Raw genomic sequence first — 19,057 nt, 5'->3', positions numbered from 1 at the left:
AGTTGGATTTGAGCAAATAAATAAATAAATAAATAGCACTTGCATATAGAGGAGGGGAGGCTTTTGTATAAAACACCTCGGGTTCCTGTTTTTGGCCAACACACTGAAGAGTCTTTGGCAGGAGCTAAATGGACAAAAGCAAATAAAAGTGGCCATTATGTGCGAGCTGCACTAAATAGCTGCTCTTTTGTTTTTCTGTGCTTCAGAAAGATGTGATCACGAGGAAAGCCCGTGTCTTTTCTTCTCAAGCCACTATTGAGGGGTCTTACTCGCCCCCTAACCCCAATTTTTTTAACCCTTTCTCCCTTTCTCTTTCTGCTTCCCGTTCCTCCCTCCGTCTCCCTATCTCTCCTTCTGTCCAGCCATCCCTCTCTTGTCCGTCCTTTTCCTCCTTTTCCTCTTGTCTGTGCTCCTAAAACACGCAGGAAGGGGAGAGATCAATGGTGTCCTTGGAGAGGGAATTGCATGGCTGAATTTCGATGAGAACAGAAGAAAGAAAGAGGAAGGGAGAACAAGAAGAGGCGGGGAAAGCATGTGAAAAGAGAGAGTGAAGGAGGATAGTATACCCTTCAAGAAAATGGGAGGAATGTGTAAAAGAATGCAAATGGCTTGATAAATTAGACCTCATGTTACATTTGAGCAAAACAGTCAGAAATACTGAGCCGAGGTGTGAAAATCTGTCTTTACAAGTGCAGCTGGAGGTGAGTGTTTATGTGAGATCCTGTGTTGGCCAATCATTTGTGCTGACAAGTGAAAGTCTGGGGCTTATTTGCCAGAACCGAAGAGATCTTTCCTGTTTATCTGCCTGATTCTGCTGTGTTTGCATCAACACACACACACACACACACACAGACACACACACACACACACACCCTCACATTCTGTAGTGAGGAAGATGAGTAATTATCCCGAACCTGCAGCTGCACATCGTCAGTAGCAACAGTTTTACTGGGACGTTGAGGCCTGTGTGACATTTCCCCATTTTCTGGTGTCTCTTATGGACAGGCTGGTTCTACCTTGCTAATTTAAAGCAACAACACTGTTGGTTACATGGACACTGCATGACTTCTGAACTCTCCCATCGGGCCATTTCAGCGTTATCCTGATTATTGTTGGTAGAATTCAGCAAAAAAACCCAAAACTTTCTCATGACTTTCCAGACCGTGTTACATCTTTAGTCTTTATCAGGAAAAAGAATATTCAGAAGAGAAAAAGGAATAATGGGTATATTTGTTGGGCGGGGAGCTGGCTGTTAATGTGATAAGTGTCACTCCTGAAATCCTAAAGATGCTGGTGGCACCAGGGAGCCACTGAGGGCACAGTTTCTAATGAAAGGACTGTTTTCTGGCTGTGCAGCCCCAGACAGTTATAAAGGACCGAGGGAAGAGGATGGAGAGAACCTGGGATAACACCATCTCTCCTGGCTCTGAACCCTCTCCAGCACCATCAGTTCATGGCAGATATATGGCCCAGCCTGTTTCCACCACTTACTGAGTCCCCTTCAGTTGCAGCCCACTTGGACTGTCACACACCAGTAAGACACTCCTCTGTCTCTGACCAAATGTGAAGGAATTCCTCCCCTCTGTGTGCCAAACCCCAAAAATCATAGAAACCTGGAACTGTGGGGCACGCAGCTGCACACCCCCGGGAACAGGCTGCCTCACAAAACGATCACGTAAACGCACCTAAACGCACACATATAGTGTATTTAACTCACTGCAGCTATAAATCACTCGAAAAGGTAAAGTTTTAGTGCAGACATGCAGATGCTGACGCACACAAACACATTGTAGATCACTGAGGTGGGCAGGGATGTCAGCACTCCTGTACACAGTCAGCCTTACAGCAGATTTTAATAGAGGTAAGCCAGCATGAATCCCTACAGTCATTCTGCTCCAGTCAAACACACCATTCACTGCACACACACCCCTGTGTGTGCATGTGCGTGTGTGTTCCAGAAGTATGTAACTTATGTATGTGGATTGATATGTATTGTTTTAGCTTTACTGCTGTAAAGCAAGAAAGAACTGAGAGTAACCTCAGATGCAAAAAGAGCCAGGTCGTCATAGCGATTGTGAGGAAAAAAAAAGATTAAAAATGTTGTAATGTTTTCATAGTTTCCCAGGCAGATGTTTAGTTTGGGGAGTAAACGCTCTAACTTGTGGTGTGTTGACCCTAAACTGGTTTACACAAGCGAGAGCAGAATCCTTCCTCCATCAACACATAATGATAAATTTTAATAACAACGCTCGTCCCGCCATCAGACAGGCACATTTACGTCTCTCTCTGTCTCTGGTTTTCTGGCCGTCATCTAAAAAGTGCTCAGCCCCCTAATTGATTTCACAGCGTAAGCGCCCCCGCGGAGATTAACAAAGTAAATTCCACTTCATCTCTCCAAAAGCAACACCCACAAATGTTTCTCCCAAACCTCCGATAAGCAGAGGGTTTTCTTGAGAATATACGTCCTTTATCTGTGTTTGTAGGTGCTGTGCAATTGTGGACAGAGGATAATGCGTGGTCTATTTGTTTCATTAATGTGGAAGCTGTTCAGCCAGGATAACGCCTATTGTTCCCTTTATGTTCCCATTTTTTAATGTGTAGCATTAGTCCAGTTGTTAGTGCTGGACCACAGTGCTCCACTGATGGTCAAATGACAAAGTCTTAATAGAATATAGCAGGGCCAGCAGTACAAAGGTGTGCAATGTTCAGCTGGATGCAGCCAATTTCTGTGTGAGAGGCCTGCCTAAAAACCCTATTCATAGGCCGTCTAATGCTGGTGGATAATTAAATGTGATTAGTGGAGCAGAGGGCTCCTCTCTCCCTCTCAGAGGGCCACACACAGGACTGGAGGCAGCGTGCATGCACTCATTAAGGAGGCGCTAACAGACGCGCACAATCAACGACCACAGGCGGACAGAAGAACCCAAGCCCCATCTCTCTCCCTGACACACGAGCAAAAGAAAACACGGCTCCCGTAACGTCAACTTTTTGAGCATTAAGAAAACTGTTATGTTTTCTTTCTTTTTTTTTAAACTTAAACTGGGCATATGTAAGCGCTCGAGTCCAGTTTAAATATCGGCTGGAGTTGTAAGGGTGTTTACCTGTCGCCTCTCCGTCTCTCCAATACGCACAAATTAACACATTCCAAATAACGTATCTGCAAATAAAAATGATGGCTGTCTATGAGCTTCAGTCAGCAATAATCGGAGAGCAAACAGGCAGAAGTATAAATAAAAATCAATTATGGTTTCCATCCATCCACACACACACGCACCTTGTCTGGACCAGCACTGAGGTCCAGTTTCTGAGGCCGACACAGTCCCCTGGCGCTCATGGGAAATCGCCAGCATGTCAGGCCCCCACAAAGGCATCCATTCAGTTGCCCGCATGCTTGACCTGTGCAGGGTCAGCGCTCTGCTTTGTGCCCCTCGCCATCAGAGTGACCTGAGGTCACAGTGAGGGCCTGAGGTCAAATCAAGATGCCTGCTTCTAATTTTGCCCCAACCGGGTTATCCGTCCATATCTGCCCTAAAATTTGCCCCCTTCTAACCACCCAAAAATCAACTACCACTTCCACACATGACTGAGTCCTGCAGAAATATACACTGTCTGCCCTCTAATTGGACTACTGTGAAGCACTGCACACACTCAAACCCTCTCTCTTTCTCTGTCTCACACACTTACAACACACACACACGGGCCTGACCCCCTGTAACTGCACTAATACCCCGTCCCATGGCCTTTGGTCTATCTTGAGGGATTAGCTGCAGAAAGACACACACACACACACACACAGACACACACACACACACTCTGGACTAGCAAGATTGGCTGAGGGTCTACCTTGAGGGATTAGGTGCAGAGAGACAGGACCCTCCAGCCAATCAAGCAGTCTGTCACATTGATTTTGAAGGGTCACTGGTGCACAATGGCCAGGGTTTTCCTGTCTTAACCTCTCTGATCATACACATATGCACGCACACTCTGACACATGCACACATAAGGACAATAAGATTATTTGAATAATTCATTGTTAGAAATTGAGCTAAAAGGAATGGGCAAAATTAAAATATAGTTCACAATGGGAAAAAAAAGTAACCCTTTTTGCAGGAAATTTAAAATATTAATCACCTGGGTGGAAATGGTGGAAAAAGTAGTTATTTAATATAAAAAGGTTTCATTTTTATATTCTGAGTCTGCAATAAAGTAAAACACACACACAAGTCTGCAATAAAGTAAAACACACACACACACACACACACACACACACACTCACTCACACACTTTCAAAGCTTCATCACACCCCTGCTTATGAATATCCTTCATCCCTGAGGGAAAGCACACCCAGCAGGGGAAAAGCTCCCAGGCCAGCACCCCCTCCTCTTCCTCTTAGCCCCTCGCTCCTTCTCCTCTTTCCTGGTCAAACAACACAATAGTCGTATCTCAGAGAGGGCACCATGCAGACGCTTTGGATGACAGAAATAAACCCTGCTGGAGTGCCAGCTGTATTCTAGGTGCTCTGGCTGACTACTGTTCTCTCGCATCCAGCATGACTTTCTAATTTAGTCCTTTTTTTCTGTTGCCCCGTTTCCCTTTCCTGTAGCAAATCTCCACCGAATCTGGAAAAACAGGATCCTTGCTCACCTATTGAAAGACCTATTGTTGTGATTACAGAGCTCATTGGAATTAGTGGAAGTATTCGATCTATTTCTGAAATCTTTGATAAACAGCTTGACTCCATATAGTTATCATTTAATTTGTGTATTCCTAGATCTAGAGCTAAATTATCTTTAATGTCGCCTTCACTTGTGATTAGTTCAGGTGCTATCCCATACAGTTTCAAATGGGTTATATAAATAAAAGGCAAATGTGTTAAGAAAGACAACTCTAACTGTTATGAAATCCAGTGTTACGTTTAAACATTTTTCTTTAAGAAAAATCCCCCCGAAAAGAAATCCCGTACACGGGGTTAGTCCAGGTGGTTATCAAGTTGCGACCACTAGGTGGCACTGTAGTTAAATCCGAGGAGTTAAACCATAGACCTGCGTTGTCTTTGGGCGCCTCCTCGACTTTTAGCAACTTCCTGGAAACGCATTTACATGTCAGGGGGAAACGGTGTATCAGAATTTCGGTGTATTTTGTTTTACTCGTATCATACACAGACACACACACAGTTTGGTACAAATTACAATTTATTATCCGAATTATCTATGATTGCGTAAACAACGAGGGTGTGGAAGCGAACGCGGAAATCACACAGCAAGGTGAGTTAACAACTAGCGATTAATTTATCCTTCTAGAGAAAACTTTAGTAATGTTAATCATCAGTAAGCTTCCGATTGTTTTGATCAAGTATATGTGACTGTAAATGTCGGTGTTGTCCTTGTAGCAGAAAGGTAGAAATACTCGCTTGTTTTTACACAGCGCCACGTCACTGATCGGCGAAGGGGGGCAGGAAACACACAGTCGGTCCCCGCGTTGGAACTGTCAGACGGCTTCAAATCACCGCCCCCCTTCAATGAGTCCACTGAGCTGACTACGTGTTGTCTGATATTTACCCGCCGAACGCTGAAGTGTTACAAAGCCGTGCAAGATGACGGCGTCGAACTGGGGTTTGATCATGAACGTGGTGAACAGCATCGTCGGAGTCAGCGTGCTCACCATGCCCTTCTGCTTCAAACAGGTGGGCGATCTGCCGCAGCTATTCTAACATTTCATAGAACTTCCAATCACAATAGAAGTGATTCGTCTGTACGTTCAGTCACAGCTTGTGTTCCTTCATCCAAAGCATTTTTGATGGCACTTATTTTTTTGGATGACGTCAGAGTGAAGTAAGTGATTAGTACTAGATTAAAAGTAGCTTACTGGTTTGGTTTAAAACAACCAGACACATCTTTTTGTGTGGCAGCATCAAAAGTCGTAATTTCTATAAAGTCCTGATAAGTCTTACAAGAATTTTTTTTCAGTATTTCTTAATCAGTATTTGCTGAAGCTCTTTGAAGGTAAACCACCATAGGCAAAAACCAATAGATGAAGGAGGAATGTAATGTGAGGAAAACCGGTTTATTCTTCAATGTGAATGTGATCTATAGCTATATGAGTGTAACATCTGGGGAAGAACAGATTTCCTGAAACCACTGTGGGGAGAGTTGGTGACATGTCCTTCTCTTTCAGTGTGGAATTGTGTTGGGAACGCTCCTGTTGTTCTCCTGTTCATGGATGACCCACAAGTCATGCATGTTTCTGGTCCACACTGCAACCAGCACCAAAAGAAGGACCTACGCAGGATTAGGTAAGCAAACACAAGTAGGTGACGATTGCCTTAGCAGGCAGTAATAATAGTGATGGCAACAACTACTTTTTCGTAAACTACCAAATCAGTGTATTAATTTACATTGTAGATATTGCTATATGCATGTTTTTGATTATAGATAGTGTTTCTTCTCACGTCAAGCTGAAACCACCTGTTTGCACCATTTGTTGTCCCGGTATTCCTCTGACTGATGTTCTTTTTTCCGCAGCCTTCCATGCTTATGGGAAACCAGGAAAAACCTTGGTGGAGATGAGGCAAGTTCTAAATTGAAGCATAACCTACCGTGTTCTTTCTGAAGCCAAGGACTATCAAAAATGCCACTTCTCACTCATCCCTCTTTTCTCTCTCTCTGCAGTATGATTGGCTTGATGCTGGGGACCTGCATTGCCTTCTATGTCGTGATAGCTGATCTGGGCTCAAATTTCTTTGCACAGCTATTGGGTTTAGAGGTTTGAGCTCACCGTTTACTCTTCAGAGGATACTGTATATATTTTCCAAAATATCGAGTTATTGTGTTGTTATTTGTTAAAGGTGACCTTCAGTTTTCGCGTGCTTCTGTTGATCGCCGTGTCGCTGTTCATCGTCCTCCCTCTGAGTTTGCAGAGGAATATGATGTCATCCCTACAGTCCTTCTCTGCCATGGCTCTCATGTTCTATGCCCTCTTCATGTTCACGGTGAGTGCACTGAATATAGTGATAAGTTAGGGATCAGAAAGTTCAAGGAATTACACTGTTCCACTGGTTTAAAAGGTAACATTATTTTATGTAGAACAGTGACTTCTCTAACAGCAACATATGGTCTTGCTCTTCTTTTATTTAAAATGCTCACTAAGTTTGTGGGATGTCAGGAAAACAGTAAACAAAAAAAACCCCTTAAGGCATCCAAATTCAAATTGTATGAAAATGAGGCAGTCAATGACAGTCTGTTGTATTCTTGAAAGTAATTTTTGTTTTTTCTACATTTAAAACTTTTTGTGGACAACAACCTCACTCATCTAATCCAATTTTATTTTATTCACTGTTATCAGTACAGAATGTTGACTATATCTGATGCTCAGAATGCATCAAGGCTACATAAAGATTAGTATACTGCTAATTGCTTTGTTGACCTCTTTTGTCATGTGCTTGTATGCAACAGACTTGTACAACAGCAGAAATTTGAGTTTACTCAGTGTTTTTTCTACTTGCCATCAAGCAGGATTAAGCCCTCAGATGAGTTTACCATGAGCACCAGGTTAAACATTGGGCAACACCAGGGATGCTTGAGCTCTTAAAATACACACTTGTGTGTTTACTAAATGGGTGGAGCTACTTCCACAGACTCCTCGCCTCTGTTTACAGTTGCTCTGTGTGATGTCACTCATAGTTCCTTAGTGTGCTGTATCCCTGAAGACATTGTGTGGTGCGTGTCTGGCTTCAGATCCAGGCCCAGCCCAGATCACACCCCCTACACCCTCTAACAGTGATGTATCTTCCTTCCTTCTTTCCCTTCTTTTACTCCTTAAATTCCTTTCTGCTCATTTTCCCACCTCTGTCCTTTTATATCTTCCTTCTGTCCTTCTCCCTGTCTGACCATTTACCCTCCACAACTGTTGTTGGCTCCCCTCTGTCCCACTGCTGTTTCTGTTGGCGATGCTCTAGATAGTGTTGTCGTCTCTGCGCTACGGCATAATCTCAGGCTCCTGGGTGGAGCGGGTCCACCTGTGGCGCTTCGAAGGCGTCATTCAGTGTGTGCCCATTATCGCCACAACCTTCTGCTGTCACCCGTAAGTAAACCAAGGAAATTCCTCCCCAAGAATTACCACAGGGTAAGGGCAACAGCCAGAGGGAGGGGTGGAGATTGAAGGAAGGCCAATGTGGTATCCGTCTGCACCCTTGCACTCCTTACACCCCGTCCCTCCTCCCTCCTCCCAACTACCTAAACCTTTCACCTACACATCTGTCTCATAGCCACTTTTCCTGTATTATTTTGGGTTTTGAGCTGAGCCATATAAGCTATTGGGTGTGCCTCTGTGTGTGTGTGCCTGTGTGCATGTGTTTATGGTGGCAGTAGTCACAAGGCAGTAGAAAAATAAAAATGACAAACTTTACCTTGGCTGCCCTTTCCCCAACGTGGAAGTGGCTGTGGGAAAAAGCAGGGTTATGAATGTTATGCTTTATTTATGGGGCTTAAACGGGTACTTGACAGGAACGTGCTGATTAAAAACCTGTAAGGTTGTTTCAGGTTTCACAATAAGAAATTCATGACGTCACCTTTGTTGTTTACGTCTGCCTTGACAGGTTTTTACTTCAGATTTCAGTGGTTCTCTGTTTCTTTTGTTGATTACATTTTTCCCTCCTCATTCATTACTATTATTAACTGTTCATTAGCTGTCAGCTTGGGCATACTTCCCACCAATTCTTAATTTGAGTGGTCTTTCCCCTCTTCATTTTGGTTCCATCCATAACCCCGGTCCCTCCCTTCCCCCCCTTCCCCTCAGATGGTGGTGTCCTCGTTCAATCATGGGCTGCTCAGCGGCTGGTGGCTAGGGCAGGTCAATATGGTGCACATGGAAGGTGTGTTTCGCTGTCTTCCCATCTGTGGCATGGCCTTCGGCTGTCAGTCGTAAGTACTCATCCTGGCAAAGTCGTCCCCCACATTGGACCCAGTAATGCAATAAATGTCAAATTAAGTTTAAAATGTATTTCCTCTAGTTGAAAACACAACATTGGTCTCAAAAGCATGGTGTGGTTGGACACTCCTGTAGTGGTGGAGACTGCTCAATCTTTTACTGATGCACATAAAAGCTCAGCAGTTCTTGCATGCGTACCTCGAAGCCACAGTAGAGGATTTCAGTAAATGAATTTATAAAACTCATTGATAAATTCAGGCTGCTTGAATTTATTTGCTTCTTGCAATCACTTAATTAGTCTTTTTCATGACCATTAACACTCTCTATGTACATTTCCACACTGCTGCTTTGAGATTTTCTTTCCATTTGGGTGTCTATCATTTATTGCAGTAGACTTGACACGGACTGTAGAGCTGTGTGCCAAAATACTGCACCCATTGAGTCTTTTAATGCTGACTTTAATATCACTTCTTCACTTTTCCACTCTGTTTTCATTCATATACACGTTAAATCACCCCTTCGCTGCGAGGTGTTGCGTTCCCTGCCTACTTCCCTGCTGCTTGCTCAGAGTTTGAGGGTGAACGGATGTATGCAAAGGCTTCTTAAAGTCTGGGTGTACAGTGAAGTAATGCAGGATGTACTATGGTGAGATCACCAGGAAACAGATGTTTGGTTGGTGTTACTGAATGGTTGATTTTTGTATTTTTTTCCCTTTTTTTTAAAAAGATTGAGGTAATTGGCAGGAAGGAGTGGCTTAACATCAAGGCCGAACCTGAAGGGAAAAAACTGATGCAGTTTCACATTTCTTGAAAGTTGTCTTCACTTGTTAGAAGGAGTTATGTGTATGTTGTAACAAGTGGTGATGAGTGATAACTGGCAGGTAGTTTCTTGGGCTGTCGAGGGTTCCGAGCAGGCCAACCCACCAATCAACACACTGGACTGCAGCCATTATATAGACACACATGTTTCACAGGCTCTCGAGTCTTTCCAATTTTTGATACTTTGATGAATGTTTATTTTCTGTCAAACCGTCACCTAATATCACCCTTATGATGGGCTGAGAGGTATCTCTCTGTTTTCGTTGGCTTCACATTTGCATGGCAAGGAGCAGTTGATTCTTGATTGAGGGACAAAATGTTCCCCTTTTGTTGGATTGTCAGCATGTTGTCAACGCCAAGTTGTTGATCATTATTCCGGCTCACAATCAAGCCCACACAAAGCAGATGGGTACTTACTCCCACTTACTTCATTCATCACTGGGGGCCTTCTCTGTCATATTTCCTTCATCCAGGACAGCAACACATTTCATTTTGTGTTCAAACTATCGGCTGACCATTAGATGCCTGAGCACAGCACTTACAAATGAGCTGTTTTACTTAACCTTGGCTGCAGGATATACTGTTTCTCAAATTATACAAGCATCCAGAAAAAAACAGCACAGGTCAATGTTTGCTCGTAAAACGTGAGCGCTTAAAAGTATGATGGGTAAATTAGAGAATGAGTGCTGGAGAAAATTAGGCTTCCTTTCTCCGTCTTGTGTACAATATGTACAGGAGTTAAAGGGCAGCGGTGATCATATGCTTTAAATCTAGAGTGAGACAGATTCTATTGCACATATAAAATTTTGGTGGGTTAGGTTTTGAAGGTGCCCTCCCACCTGGGAAGACTGGTCTCTTATAGTACCGGTACATGACAAATAGTATCAGTTTACTTTGCTGCTGTCACCTTGACTACTGTCACCCAGTCTGTGTCACACATACACACACCTACAAATTTGCATGTAAACAGTGGCCAAGCACTCCACCCCTCTCTACCATTACAGTTTTGCTCTTTAATTGAAGAAAATTTAAACAAAATCAATGTTATAAAAGTCATTTGAAAAAGCTGTTGCATTCATGTGAACAATCAGTATGGTGTAATCAATTAAGAATAACTGTATGAATCCAAGGAGTTGATTCTTTTATTGTAGAAAGCTGTGTGTGCGTGGGGGGAAATCCAATAAAAATTAAAACAAACTCTAAATTTAGAATGAAATTAATTGGGCAACTGTATCACTGCACAGTTAAAAAAATGGAGCAGTTACCAAAAAGAGCACATTTATGTCTCCTCACGCCTTCTGTTACTTTTGTGTGTCTGACAGTCTATTCGTCACATGCATGCAGCAGCACTTACATTTTCTTGTGTGACACAGCACACAGTTTTGTTGTCGGCCCACTTGTCTCTCACAGGCAGGTGCTGCCGACCTATGATAGCCTGGACGAGCCGTCTGTCAAACGCATGAGCACCATCTTCAGCTCAGCTCTCAACGTTGTCACCATTTTCTACATCACTGTGAGCAGAAACACACACGCACCCATACCCCTCACCATGGCCCACCTGAAAGCTGATGGTGTTTCACAGCCAAATAACATTCCACATGTCCCCCCAACATTTCCTTTCTTTTCTCTGAACCAGGTGGGTTTCTTTGGCTATGTCAGTTTCACAGAGAACATCGCTGGAAACGTTCTTATGAACTTCCCATCCAATATAGTAACGGCGATGATTCGAGTGGGATTCATGATGTCTGTGGCTGTGGGATTCCCCATGATGATCCTGCCCTGTCGGCAGGCCATTAACACCATGCTTTTTGAGCAGCAGGTATGTAGTAGTTGCATCAGGAATGCAAGCAAAAGATTTTGATGTGGAAAATTGGACTAGGTAATAATGACACGATGTAAAAGAAACTCCTATTTGTTGAGATTTTTTTAAAATTATTTTCTGGTTGTCTGCCTTATAGCAGAAGGATGGAACGTTCGCTGCGGGCGGTTACATGCCACCTCTGCGCTTCAAGGCCATCACTCTCTGCATAGTCTTTGGCACGATGCTGGGAGGCATCCTCATCCCCAATGGTATATAGTCTGTATCCGTTGTGTACGAGTGTATGAACAGGCAAGCAGGGATTGCCACGGTCTTTAAGGGGCATATGTTCTTTATGTGGGCGGAGTCACTGGGGAGCTTTACGACGCGTGTAAATGTGGCTTTACGAGTTGGTGACTGTCACAGTCAATGACGGTCCTTAAATCAGATCCCTAACTTTTATCCCTTTTAGACGGCCAGACAGGAAAATAGGGCAATTAATTTCAGGGACTCTGCCTCTTTCTCATACACACTTACACAACTACAAAAACAAGCACACACCAGTATTAGACCTCTGGCACATTCTTCCAGTCTTTGCATTCTTCTCACAAATGGATGTAAAATAATGGAGCTGTAAAGGTTTGCATGAGTTTATGGTTTATTCATCTTTTTATTACTTGGCTGTTTGTTAAATATTTAATTGGGTGGACAGGCAACACATACATACACTGTGACTTTGGTTTGCTTCTTTATGTATCTAATCAGACTAATAGACAGAGCAGAAGGTAGTAAGAACCCTGAGGAGAATGGACACTAAATCTCAGGGAGACAATATGGCATCTATCCTCTGGTTGAACGATGGGTTTCTAGGCACAACACTCAGTTAACCCAGTGCAAAAAAAATAGGAGTGGGGTCAGCTTGCTGCAGTCTGAAGCTGTGTGCAACAGAAAACAACCGGGTGGGGCAGTCAATCCAGACATCAATTTAGATTGTGATGAAGATCATCAATATGAACAACTGCTGTACATTCAGCTTTTTTAATAAAAAAAACCCGGCATTGTGTTAACAGAACTGCACAGGTGGCTACGTCACTGCAGCATTTTCTGTTTAAGAGGGTTTGGTGGCCACAACTGTTGCTTGTCAATGAACGGAATAGAGAATAGTAGCTTTCGGGAAATTCAGGTGGCCAGGATTTCCCTGAATCTCAGTCGCTGTTTCAGCTACTCTACGAATGGATTCAGACCAGAACATGACCTTCATAGCTTTAGCTTCATGTTTGACTTTGAAACTTGGGCTGCATGTCCCCTCTTGTCTGTCTCAGCAGGATCAGTGCTGAAGTTAGTTGTTTCCTTAGAGTGATACTGTCATTAAGAAACTGATTTATAACCCTTTTAGCATATTGAGTTCAAGCACAGTATTACACCCTCCATCATAACGGCCCATTTGATCCTCTAGACTATTTTTAAGATGTAAGCATGGAAACATATTTTAGCATCTCTTCTCACAGTCCATTCAGCTATTTCAACACTCTTAAAACACTGACTAATAAACTTGCTGAACAAAAAAAAATCCTCAACCTTGTTTTTCCCCACTATTTTCTGCTATTTTGTTATCAGGGTCTGTAACTGTATCAGCTATGAGTCTAAATTTCCCCATTTTGTTTTCTAATGATTGGAAGGGATTGGGACAAACCAATCATTCAGACTCAGACTACTCTCCCTTTAAGTGTTGTATATGGTTGTGCTACAAACAAGAACTTCAGACGAGGGAAGATTAAATAGCAAGAACCTTTGAGTGGCTCATTTCAGCAAAGTACCCCTGTAGACAACTCGAGTACATGCTGAATGAGTTAACACAAAGTTTAATAGATAATCTTTCATTCACCTTTTAAAATCTTTTTTAGATGAAAAATGCTACTTCAATGTGTTGATGATAATTCAAGGGGTTCATTTTCTTCTCAGTGGAAACCATTTTGGGTCTAACTGGAGCTACCATGGGCAGCCTCATCTGCTTCATTTGTCCTGCTCTCATCTACAAAAAGATACAAAAGAACAGCATAACTGCTCAGGTTACAGTGTCTTATTAACCGATCATTTACTCACTGATTATGTGTCACTTCCCCCTCTTCTCATTCGCCATGCATCTTTTCTCTCCGTCTGTTAGGTGGTGCTTTGGGTGGGTCTCTGCATCTTGCTGCTCAGCACTTTTACCACCCTCTCAATTTCAGCCAGAAGTCCTGGCAGCAAAGTTCGAGCACCACCCCCTCCAGCAGCCGACAAGAAAGACTTGCTGCTACCGGACCTCCCTAATTCACATGGTAAAGATTGCAACATTCATTAATGGTTGCCGCCATCACTTAACTGCCTGATAGAATGTCGATTTAAGAGGGTAACGAATGATTTATCAGACAGTTTACTTGTTGGTGGACACCACTGTTGCTAATAAATGTAATTCTGTGACGTTAAAGGCTCCAGTGGCTCAGAAAATGTATTCATTGCTTGTTCAGCTGTCAAAGATGCAGACAACAGAACCCTAAATTGATGGTATAAAAAGATGATGAGGTCATTGACTTGTAGGAATTAGGTCAGTGAGACTGGGGGGAGGAGGGGGGAGGGGGCACAAAGCCACAGCATTTACACTGACCTCTGGGAGGAAAAATGAGACAGACTGTGTGTAAGATATGGGCAGATGGGGTGAAGAGATAACCTCTTGATAGTATCTGATGTCAACCCTGGGTATTTGACATTGAGGGAAAGTGACGCCCTTCAAACTTGAATAATTTCCCCCAATCCTTCCACCTCAGTTTTATTTCTCCTGCCATTCCCTCCCCCAAAAACACATTGTCTAATCTGATGGCTCCTACCATATCTCCAGTGGTAGCAATAAAATGCCTGCAAGCATTAGCTGTATTAGCTGAAGGATGTAGCTGAAACAAATCAAGACGAGACACAGCCTTTCAAGTTAATTTAGGATAAAACAGGGAGAGTGTTTATCTTAATTTCTACTCTTTACCATGGTGTTCATCTTCATCGCTGTCAATTTTTATTTGTCTTTTTCACTTCGCTGACTTCCTTCCTTTTTTTACATATTAACAGAATTATTCCTTATTTCCATACCTTGAGTAAAATCGTATTGATGCTCATTTGCTTTATATGTAGCAATTGGATAATTTTTGCCTTTTGTCAGTGTTTTGCTGTCACCTAGTGGTTCTATACGGAAAACAACTCAATTACAGCGAGCACTTCCATGCACAGTTACGGTGAGATATGCTGAGGTATTAATTTAGTTTAATGCCAGTAGTTAAGGTGTCTAATAAATACTGCTGTGCAAGAAAATAAAGGTTACACGTCAGGGTACATGTTACTATAAATCCCTATTAGGTTGTTTTTCTTTTAGTGGTCAGCATAAAAAAGTGGAATGAATGAGGTGTCAACTGTTCTTGTTTGACCAATTCAGTTGCTGCAGCTTTTATGTTTGATGTTTAAAAATTAATGACCGAAGTCGGTAAAATAATTAAGACGTTGACGAGCAGCAGTGCTAAAAGGCTTAAACTGTGTTCTCCATATAGACAACCCTGCAAACAAGAATCCTCTGAAAATAGAAAAGCCTGACCTTCCAGCTGTGCATGATCTACAACCAGGAAAGAGAGCGGAGCCCCCACAGATTAAAGGACCGGTGGACATACCAGAGAGGAAGAAAGAAGAGGTGCAACTAGATCGACCTCATGCTGGTAAGCAAACAAAGCCAGTCGTCCGGAACCTCATCAACTATCTCTGAATAGTTGAAATTTATTACATTATCCAGGTGTGGCTGTGCCGGAAGGCGAAGCCCATCGTCATGAACCACCCATCCCTCATGATGAAGTGAAGGTAGACATGAGAAAGGACAATGCAGAGCTGGAGGAGGAGCGAAAACAGCTAAATCTTCCAGCAGCAGGAGAAGGACAAGGACCCAACAACGATGGTCAAGGGCCTGCCGTAGAGTTTGACAATAACCTCAACAACAAGCTTGAAGAGAAACCAAAGCCCGCAGTTTTTTTAAAGAAAGAGAACGTTGAATTGGTCGGAGGTGAAGCCTTGTCAAATGAGGTGCTGGAGAAGCGAGCTGCAGGAGAGAAGCAGAACGTCCAACAATTGAAAGACAAGCTTGATCCTGTCAAAGAGGCAGTTGTAGGAAATGTAGCTTCATCTGAGAATCAAGCTGCTGCCAAGCAAGTCGGTAATGCTGCCAGAGGTCCAGATGCTGCAGGGAACGGTGAGTATTTTCTGCTTTTTTGGGCTGTAGTTTAAGGCGGTCAAGAGGGAGATGACAGTCTAACATTGACTTTCTGATGGTTGAATATTTTTTTTAGTTCCACTTCCTGAAGGAGAGCATAAAGCTGCTGCAGACAAGGCCCCGGGTGGAGACAGTAAAGATGCAGCAGATGAAAAGATGGAGGGTAAATGGAACAGAAAATGCAGCTTTAATTGTGTTTCACTGTCAGAGGACTGATATTCAGCCTTCATGCACAAGAGGTGAAGGCACCAGCCTGCAAAATAGTTCTGCTATTGAGACACAAAGAGCACATTTTGCCTTTCCCATCAGACCTTTAGGAGTTAAAGGCTTTTATGGAAAAACTAGACTAATTGAGGTGGGGTGCAAGACAGAGATCACAAAATCGACTTTTCCGTCTTACTATGCTTGTTTGATCTGATGTCATTTGCCGGTCTTTTCCTGCCCATGGCCTGTAAGAATATATACTGTACATATATTTGCTAAGCTAAACATCTTTTCTCTACCTCTTGACTTGGCTTTTGTTGACATTCTTGTACTGTTTGCTCTCTCTTCCCTCTTGCTTTTTTTCTGCTGGACTTCTATCACAGTGATTAAAAAGCTGGTTGCAGGTATGAATTTCCTCTTGCTTTTTCTTTTCCGTCTGCGCCTCTGCCTTTTACTCATCATCAGTGAGCAGTCTTCGTTGACATTAACCCACAGTAGCTGTACAGTTTGCATGAATGCGTCTTTGTCAAAGCAACCCACCCACATTGCCCCCCTAACCAAATGTGTAGCTAGAGCTGCTCATCACCAGTCCAATGTATGTTTACAGCTGCAACTGTGAGCTGTGTTTGAGTAGTTGAGTGAGAATTTGTCCATTTCATGTCAACCTAACAAAGTGCTTAAAGGGTGCGCTTGCATTGGGCATACCCAGGAAAGCATGATTGTGCTGCCACATACCTCATATTTCCAGTTTACCCTTAAAAACAAATACAAAGCCAATAAAACTGGGCCTGAGAATGGGCTGAAATGGACAAAGATTGTTTGGATTGCTTTGTGTGACTTATTGCGTTGACCATTTCTGTTATGTAGAGGGCCAGATGGACCACGCGGTGCTACTGCAGGTCATCAAGGAGCAGCAAGAACAGCAGAAGAGGCTGCTTGACCAGCAGGAGAAATTACTTGCTGTCATAGAAGAGCAACACAAGGAAATCCACCAGAAACAACCTGCTGGTTAGTAGTTTAGACATGTGACCATTAGTGCTCAATTACGCAAAATTAATATGTTTATTGCTTTCAGGGGCTGAAGATGACGTTGAGAAAATTGGTCAGGACCACGTCCAGGAGATAGAGGGTGGAGCAGCAAAGTCCAAAGACACTGGCCTGGCCTCAGACCCAAAGCAGCCTAAAGAGGTCGCAGGAGCTCCACAAGGTGGCGTAGCTGACCATCATGTCATGGACCAGAATCAGGCTCAGGTTGGAAATAATGATGCTGAGCCTGGGGCTCTGAAAGTAGCTGTTCAAGTGCCACATAAAGAAGATGAGCCGTATAAAAAGAATGAGCTGGGGGCAAGGGGTGTGCCTCTGGGAAAGAACATACCCAACGCAGCTCCAAATGATGCTGCAGATGGAGAAAGAAACCTGCTTGTGAAAAAGAAGGAAATTGAAACTCTGGTCAAACAGGAGGTAGAAAGAGAGGTTCAGGCCAGACTGGAAAAAGAGCAGGTGGAGAGAGAGATAAAAGAAAGATTGGCCAAAAAAGAGGAATTAATAAGGCTGGAAAGAGAACAGAGAGAAAAGCAGGAAATGTTGGCCAGACAACTGCAAGAGAATGAGAGGATACAGAAAGAGGTCCAGGCAAGAGTGGAAAAAGAACGACTTCAAAGGGAGATGAGAGAAAATCTAGAGAAAAAAGAAAAACTTGCACAGGAGAAAGCTGCAGCACAGGTCATCCACAAAGCAGACAGTGAAATTCTTGAAAAAGCAAAAAATTCAGAGGAGGCTCAAGAGAGGCCGATCCAGCTGGAGCAAGCTGCTGCTGAAGACAGGAACGATAGAAAAGCTGCACCAGAGTCCCAGAAAGAAGATGGTGAACCTTTGAAGAAAGGTGGACGAGACCTCAAAGAGAATGTTGCCATTCAGGCAGACCCAGGAGAAGGCTTGGAAGATAAAGCTGTCAAAGATGAATCTCACCCCCAGGGCTCCCATGAGAAGGCCAGAGACCAGGGAGAGACTGATCTGAAGAGGAAGCGTAGGGCACTGGGGCCTGATGAGGCTGCAGGGCCTCAGGAGGAGAACAGGGGTGTGCCAGGGCTGGAGCCCCTGCTGTCGCTGGGGGGCTCAAACCTGCACGCAGCCCTAGAAGAGCGGCTACTGGCTGGGGCACTGGTGCACTCGAGGCAGATTAAACAGGCCCCAAAGGATCAGGGAGAGAAACAACACACCCCAGATAAGTTGTGAGACTTATCCTGTGTAAATTTGGACAAAATGCCTCAGATTGTGGACCATAATAATGTTGCCTTTCATGACTCCTAAAATGGTATTAACAAAGAGGGACATTATCTCTGTGTTCTCTGGATACATCCCAAAGTTTATTGAATTATAAATTGTGTAAATAATAAGTTATTTTTCTCGGGGTTGGATTTAGAACACAAAGCTGTTTTAAATGTATAAAAACCTATGCAAATATTGTGCAGAGCATTTAGACAGGGTGGCTTCATTATTGGTAATGTTTGTCCGTCATCTGGGTTTTTATTGAGATTCTGTGTGTTATCCTCACCTTGACTTATGTTTATTAAATATCCAATTTGGTTTATATTTGTGGTCTGAGATGTAAAGGATGTGAAATCCTTTGTCAATTTAGCCCATGTTTGCTACATAGTGGATGTAATCTGTGTTCAGGTGTGCACAGAAGAACCGTTTCACTTTTATGCCGAATGAAAATACCCAAGCACAACCTGTCAGCTGGAGCAGTGGTTTGTTACGATATTAATACTCCAGTACCTTTGTCCATTCAGTTTCTCCGACTTATTGGTGCCTTACGATCTGCAGCGGTGATATTCAGACAGATGTGTCTTTTCCTCCACGTGTTACAATGGTTAAGAGACAAAAGGTTCATTTATAAACAAATTCTTTATTAAAAAAAATATATACTGTTACAATTTTGCTTTGTACAAAAGGCTATTTTTGGACCATTTTTTTAAATGCATTTCCAACCATCTGTTCATCACATAGACAAATAAACACCTCTGACAACCAGGG

The 19,057-nt window shown here is 43.1% G+C and overlaps 1 protein-coding gene across 5 annotated transcripts; it reads left to right on the top strand.

Moving 5' to 3' along the window:
• The first annotated feature begins 5,050 nt into the window (after positions 1-5,050).
• slc38a10 (solute carrier family 38 member 10) lies at positions 5,051-19,056 on the top strand. 5 transcript variants are annotated; one of them, XM_057036573.1, is made up of 18 exons: positions 5,051-5,264; positions 5,425-5,683; positions 6,175-6,292; positions 6,522-6,567; positions 6,669-6,762; positions 6,845-6,988; positions 8,794-8,918; positions 11,154-11,256; positions 11,380-11,562; positions 11,702-11,813; positions 13,504-13,610; positions 13,706-13,859; positions 15,144-15,272; positions 15,347-15,796; positions 15,894-15,980; positions 16,405-16,425; positions 16,889-17,029; positions 17,097-19,056. In XM_057036573.1, exons 2-18 carry the CDS (start codon positions 5,594-5,596, stop codon positions 18,254-18,256), a joined length of 3,264 nt encoding a protein of 1,087 aa, XP_056892553.1. In that variant the 5' UTR covers positions 5,051-5,264; positions 5,425-5,593; the 3' UTR covers positions 18,257-19,056. The 5 variants fall into 5 exon arrangements, with proteins under 5 accessions (XP_056892553.1, XP_056892535.1, XP_056892526.1 ...); XM_057036555.1 differs by having other exon boundaries at positions 15,111-15,272; XM_057036546.1 differs by lacking the exon at positions 8,794-8,918 and adding an exon at positions 7,955-8,079 and having other exon boundaries at positions 15,111-15,272.
• The last annotated feature ends 1 nt before the right edge of the window (position 19,057 follows it).

This window comes from Takifugu flavidus, chromosome 1, assembly GCF_003711565.1.
Source record: "Takifugu flavidus isolate HTHZ2018 chromosome 1, ASM371156v2, whole genome shotgun sequence".
Classification (NCBI taxonomy): domain Eukaryota; kingdom Metazoa; phylum Chordata; class Actinopteri; order Tetraodontiformes; family Tetraodontidae; genus Takifugu; species Takifugu flavidus.
Note: the sequence above shows the minus strand (reverse complement) of the source record. Positions and strands in the feature narration are given on the sequence as shown.

Coding starts and splice junctions, on each gene's coding strand:
- slc38a10 (XM_057036555.1), top strand. CDS start 5,594: ATGACGGCGTCGAACTGGGGTTTGATCATGAACGTGGTGAACAGCATC. Junction 6,568..6,668: donor AAAACCTTGGTGGAGATGAG/GCAAGTTCTAAA, acceptor CTCTCTCTGCAG/TATGATTGGCTTGATGCTGG. Junction 6,763..6,844: donor CACAGCTATTGGGTTTAGAG/GTTTGAGCTCAC, acceptor TATTTGTTAAAG/GTGACCTTCAGTTTTCGCGT.